At 38.8% G+C, this 6,694-nt stretch overlaps 1 protein-coding gene across 1 annotated transcript in view; it reads left to right on the top strand.

Moving 5' to 3' along the window:
• LOC109927357 (transmembrane channel-like protein 2-B) overlaps positions 1–6,694 on the top strand; it is a 56,040-nt gene that overhangs the window by 2,739 nt on the left and 46,607 nt on the right. Inside the window, exons 2-4 of the mRNA XM_048593527.1 lie at positions 1,294–1,436; positions 1,708–1,855; positions 5,946–6,134. Of these exons, the coding sequence (XP_048449484.1) occupies positions 1,294–1,436; positions 1,708–1,855; positions 5,946–6,134 (480 nt within the window). The remainder of the gene's footprint in view (positions 1–1,293; positions 1,437–1,707; positions 1,856–5,945; positions 6,135–6,694) is intronic.

The following is a 6,694-nucleotide window of genomic DNA, read 5'->3' as shown; positions in this document are numbered from 1 at the left end:
ATGGCTCATCTTTTGTTTTGACTCCACTTTCCTGTCCAATCCCATCTTTCTTGTCTCTTTATCTATTTTCTTCTTGAATACACTCGTTAATTGAACATCCAAAATTCTCTGGATTAGAAAATTTCAAATATTTACAATGCTTAGAGTGACAAAATTTCTCCTCATTTCAGTTCTAAATTAATTAAGTCCTTATCTTGAGGCTATGTGTCTCCACTCCTCTGCTCTAGTTCCTTCGCCATTGGATTCAACTTCTCAGTACCTTCCTGTCAAACCTCTTCAGAACTGCTTCAGTGAAATGGTCTCTCATCCTTTGTAATCTTTGGAGATTTTTTGCCATAATTTACTGAGCCTTTTATCAAAAAACAACTCTTCCATCAAGGAAACAATTTCTTCATTGTTTGTTGTACCACCTCCAAGGCAATTGCATGCTTTAAATCTGTAAATTGAAAGTGCACACAGTACTTAAGAAGTTATCTTTTAAATAAAGTCTAACCCCCTTGAATGTCTTCTCCTTCCACTTCCACCCTTTTGTCAATCATCTTTATACCAGTATGCTAAATTTCTGAGTTTCTTGTATGAAGGTGCATAGGTCTCTTTGACCATTAGCATTTAAATATTTCACACTTTCTCAAAGTACTTCCTACTCTTTTTTATTTATACTCTATGGATGTCACTTAGCTCAGATGTTGCTTGGTGATGCAGTGTGATGCCAACAGCGTGTGTTCAATTCCTGCACTGGCTGAGGTTATCATGAAGGACTTTCTCAACATTTCCCCTTGCCTGAGGCACAGTGACCCTCAGGTTAAACTACCACCAGTCATTTCTCTCTAATGAGGGAGCAGCCCTATGGTCTGGTAAGACCATGGCAAATTTACCCTTTGTTTATACTACTATTGTGGTTTCCATTTACTTGTCAATCTTCTTTTATTGCCTTGTTGAATTGATCTCATGGCTGACATTGGAACTTTATTTTGTATCTTAGGAAAACTTGGATATATTCTCAAATTTGTCAAACATGATTTCCATTTTGCTAAAATATGCTGACACTATCTGACTATACGATGATATTCTAGGTAAATTATTATTTCCTAATTACTTAAAATTATGGCATGAAGTATACTATTATGGCATCCATAAATGAAATATTATTTTATTATTAACATGTGGATGGATAATAAAATATCCTGCACCAGTTTGAATGGATTATATGCAATAAGATCAAGTCTGAACATTAAAGTTTAAAATATATGTATAGCACGATTATTAAAACATAAATGCTTTTGTATTTTTCAGGGATATATAAAGTACTCAGCTCTTTTCTATGGATATTACAATAATGAACGTATGATTGGCGTTTTCAAGTACAGGTTACCCTTGTCTTATTTTATGGTTGGTGTGGGATCCTTTGGATATAGTCTCATGGTTGTGATTAGAACGTAAGTATTGAATAAATTTGGAAGGCATGTTTGAATTCTTGCACAGATGTTATCAAATCCACCAAGGAATAGGCCAAATCAGTTATTCCAGAGAAAATAATTAATGAAGAGTTTTAATTGAGAGCTTTGTTACATAAGCCACAAAGTTTAAGATATTTTCCACTATTATCTGAACTTCATTCAGTAGGTGCAAATTTCAAATACATGTGTATATGTACAAAATACTTGATAAAGTAATTCCTGTTCACTTGACAATTTTGGTTCTGTGCAGAATGGCAAGAAATGCAAGAGAAAGTGGAATTGATGGAGATGATGGAGAGTTCAATTTTAGTTGGAAAATGTTTACAAGTTGGGATTACCTAATTGGAAATCCTGAAACAGCTGATAACAAGTTTGCATCCATTACAACTAGCTTTAAGGTAAGTTTAAAACTGTGGCAAATTAAATCATTATTATTTGTAATGACGATGACTTTTTAGTAAGAGTTTAAATGTGAAAATCATATCAACTTGAGTAAATCCCTTCTTCTGCTCACCTGGAATTTGAGGAAATCTTTGCCTTTTCAGAGATGGCCTTTCTCCTTGAACTACTGCAGCCTTATATCAATGCTGCTCACATAATGGTGTGAGGTAGGAATTCTGTGATATTGACTCAGCAGTCAGGCAGAAATGGCAGTACATATCTAATTCATGATGGTGTGTGACTAGAAGGAGACAGTTCAACATTGGTGCTGTTGTCCATCTCAGTAGTAGAGAGTACAGAGTATGAAGGTTCTGTGAAAGTAACCTTGGTGGGTTACAGTATTGCATCCTGTACATAGGCTGTTACAGCTGGTAGTGGAGAATATGAGATATTGATTCCAGTAAAAGAGCTGGTGGTTAAACAGGCTTCTGTTTGTGGAAAGTATTCACTTCTTTGGTGTTGTAACTATCCAAGAAAATGGCTTGAACATCACTGCCTGGCAACTGCATAAACAGTGTAAAGGCTTTTAGATGCTTAAGGGTGAATCACTTACTGTAGTGAAGCTAGTCTTTGCCCTGATCTTGTAGCCACGATATTAACATGGCTGGTCCATTTCAGTTCCTGCATAATGGTGATACCCATGATATTGATAATAGGGAGCTTGGCAAAAGTGGTAATGTCAATGGAGATCAGTAATAGAGGTATACAGCACAGAAACAGACCCTTCGGTCCAAATCATCCATGCCGACTAGATATCCTAAATAAAACTAGTCCCACCTGCCTTCTCCTGGCCCAAATCCTCCAAATCTTTCCTACTCATGTATCCATCCAAATGTCTTTTAAATGTTGTAATTCTATCCGCATCCACCACTTCCTTGGGAAGTTTATTCCACACGTGAACCACCCTCTGTGTAAAAAATTTGCCTCTGCTGTCTTTTTTAAAATCTCTCTCCTCTCACCTTATAAATTATGCCCCAGGTCTTGAAATTCCTCATCTTTAGGTAAAAGACGATTACCATCAACTCTATCTATACCTTTCATTGTTTTACAAACCTCTATCAGGTCGCGCCTCAACCTCCTAGTGAACATGCCAGTGAAAAAAGGCCTTCCTATAACTGAGCGACCAGAACTAGACACAATACTCCAAAAGAGGCCCCCACAAACGTCCTGCACAACTAACATAATGTCCCAACTCCTAAACTCAAAGAACTGAGCAACAAAGGCAAATGTGCCAAATGCCCCCATCCACCCTGTCCACATGCGACATAAATTTTCAAGAATTATGTACCTGCACCCCTAGGTCCCACCTCTCCACAACACCACCCAAAGCTCTACCATCAATCATATAAGCCCTACCCCTGTTCACCGCACCAAAATGCAACACTTTGCACCCATCCAGACCGAACTCCATCCACCATTCCTCAGCCAATTGGTCCACCTGATCAAGATTCCTTGCAATCCTAGAAAACCCTCCTCACTGCCCACCACGCCACCAATCCTGCTGTCGTCCACAAACCCACCAACTGTGCCCTTACATTCCCATCTAAGTTATCCATATAAATGACAAATAAGAGAGGAACCAGAACCGATCCCCATAGAACACCATTGGCCACATGCCCCCAGCCTGAAAAACAAACCTCCACTGTTACCCTCTGTCTCCTGGAGCCAATCATGCATCCAATTGCCCACCCCAAATCCCATGTGACCCAACGCCACCAATCAGTCTACCGTACGGAACCCCGTCAAAAGCCCCACCAAAATCCAAATAAACAACGCCCACTGCTCCACCATTAATTGCACCCCCCGCCCCAGTAACTTCCTCAAGAATAAGACAGAATCTTATTTTAGATATAGACGACCTGGTTCAATTGAATTTATTAATCAATATAAAGTGTGCTATTGATTAATAAATTCAATTGAACCAGGTCGTCTATATCTAAAATAAGATTCTGTCTTATTCTTGATTAGAACCACAATATCTTTATTCATCCATTGTTCCTTAATCTTACCAACCTTACCATTCACCCCAACAGGAACAAGATGCCTCTGAACTCACATCATCACACTCTTGAGTGCCTCCCAGTTGTCAGACGTCCTTTTACCTGTGAAGAGTCTACTCCAATCAACTTTTGAAAGTTTCTGTCTCATACCATTAAAATTTGCCTTACTCCAGTTAAAAACTAACTTTTATGGAAGGCTTGTCCTTTTTCATGGCCATTTTGAAACTAGTAGAAATAAGATTGCTAGCCCCAAAGTGTTCCCCCAATTTTACTTAAGTTACTTGCCCTGCTTTATTGCCCAAAAGAAGATCTACTTTCAGTCCTTCTCTGGTAGGAGCATCCACGTATTGATAAAGAAAATTTTCTTGAACACATTTGACAATTCTTCACCATCCAAACCTTTAACATTATGGTAGCCCCTGTCAATGTTTGGAAAATTAAAATCCCCCAATATTATGACCTTATTATGCTTGCATATATCTGAGATCTCCCTACATATTTGTTTCTCAATTTCTCTTTTACTACTGAGGGGTCCTATAGTACAACTCCATCAAACTGTTCTTTCCTTCCTTATTTCTAATTTCTACCAATATATTTTCACTGGACTCTATGGCCTGTTCCATGGGTTGCACGCTGAGACAAACATCAACCAGGCCTGGAAGGCCATCAACTTGGTTTAAGATGCTCTTTGGTCTGCCCGAACATTGGTGGTCTTCCAGAACAAGGAGTTGATCCCAATTGAGTGTTGCAGACTGGCACATTCCAAGGTCCGGCTTCTGAGGGACACAGTAAAACTTGGAGCAGCCGCCGCCAAGGAGCAATTGGGAAAGACAACTGTCTGAGGACTTGATGATGCCATGAGAAACCTATCATTCTATATTTATACTAGTTGACCTGTGATCATGCCGGCAGAGAGTCATAAAGTCAAAGTGCTGTATTCAATCTGAGCAGGATTACTGAGTTGAGGGATATTTAGACTGAGGAAGTGAGGGTAAGATAGCGTTCCTATCCAGTTTCAGTGTGGGAATGATAGTGGTATGTGGTAGGTGGTGCACGGGGAATATTAATTCATTTTGACAACTGATGTTTGCAACAGTATAAAGTAGCAACTGCACAAAGAATTTAAAAGAAGAACTTTGGCACAATGAAGTCATAAACTTGGGATTGATGTAATATTTTTGCTTAGTTGTGCCTCAGTTGATTAGTCAGCCTGACTCATGTGTTGAATGTTTGTTGAAAACTACCGTCTTTATAATCTGCCATTGCTGAAGTGATAAAGAGGCTCTTTGACCTGTCTGTTTCCTCTCCACCTATATTCTCCTCTATCCATCTTCTATCCGCCTCCCCCTCTCTCCCTATTTATTTCAGAACACCCTTCCCCTCCCCCATTTCTGATGAAGGGTCTAGGCCTGAAATGTCAGCCTTCCTGCTCCTATAATGCTGCTTGGCCTGCTGTGTTCATCCAGCTCCATACCTTGTTATCTTAGATTTTCCAGCATCTGCAGTTCCTACTATCTCTCATGTTAGTTCTGTTTAACCACCTGGCCACACAGTTTGCCTATCCTTAGCTCTTTCCCAACTAAACACTGTCTCTAGGTCATAGTAACTCTGTCATCAATGCCCACCTTGTCCATTTATTACACATTGCTAACTTTACTTAAGAAGGGAGTTGTGGTGCGGCTCCTCTCTCTTTGACAATGAAGTCTCATTTGATGCCACAGCTTCCCTTCCATTCTCTTGAACAATGAAAGCATGATCCTTCAGTCCATGTGGTATAGGTATATCTACAGTACTATTAGAAGGGAGTTTCAAATTTTTGAACAAATGACAGAGGAGGGATGGTGTTATGGTTTCAAATCAGGATTGTGTGTGGTTTGGAGAGCAACTTTCCAGTATTGTTCCCATGCATCTGCTGCTATGTCCTTCGAACTGAAAGAAGTAATGATTTTGGAAGGAAATCTAAATATTACTTCAGAAAAAAATAGCTCATACAGTTATATCTGCTAAAAAGCAGTTGCCTTATTTTTAATATATGTTATTTTATCAGGAATCTATTGTGGATGAAGAAGAAAACCAAAAAGATGAAAATATTCACCTGAGGAGATTTCTTATTGTTTTAGCTAATTTTCTTATATTTTGTTGTCTTGCTGGAAGTGGCTATCTCATATTTTATGTTGTGAAAAAGTCCCAGACGTATTCAACATTGGAAGAGTTAACATGGTACCAGAAAAATGAAGTAAGTGGCAAACTATGATTATGAAGTGCAAGGATGAATAAAAAACCACATATTTATTCTCTTTTCAAGAAGTTCAATTGTTATTTATTAAGGATACAATACTTATTTGAATTTCTATTTGCACAGTGGAATATGGAAATTTCCAGTTTTTATTTACAAAGTTAATCAGCTTTGACGATATGCATTTCCTGCTAGTGTTCAAGTTTTGGCCTTCTTTATTATACTTAACTATAGAGAAGATTATTCACAAATCTAATCTAATATGGTGTTGCATACAGAAAAGCAAAGAATGTGCTCACAATTTATGTGGTTCTGATGATCCTATGAACCTTGGTGTTGAGGGTCTCCAACAGAGGTATGGGGTTTTAATGGTAACTGTACTTGTTGATGCACCAGGGAGGGGTGAAGTAAGGGCTGGCAGGACCACATGGATGCAAGCCAATGAGAAAGATGCAGAATGAGGTGTGGCACGGGATGTTCAGAAGACCGTTGTGCTCAATGAGCAAGCAGAAAGAGTATCAGGGTTATTGTACAACACTCCTTCAAAATAGAATGGCTGC

The sequence above is a fragment of the Rhincodon typus genome, chromosome 3, assembly GCF_021869965.1.
Source record: "Rhincodon typus isolate 14 chromosome 3, sRhiTyp1.1, whole genome shotgun sequence".
NCBI lineage: Eukaryota > Metazoa > Chordata > Chondrichthyes > Orectolobiformes > Rhincodontidae > Rhincodon > Rhincodon typus.
The sequence above is the reverse complement of the archived record's forward strand: the minus strand, read 5'-3'. Positions and strand labels throughout refer to the sequence as shown.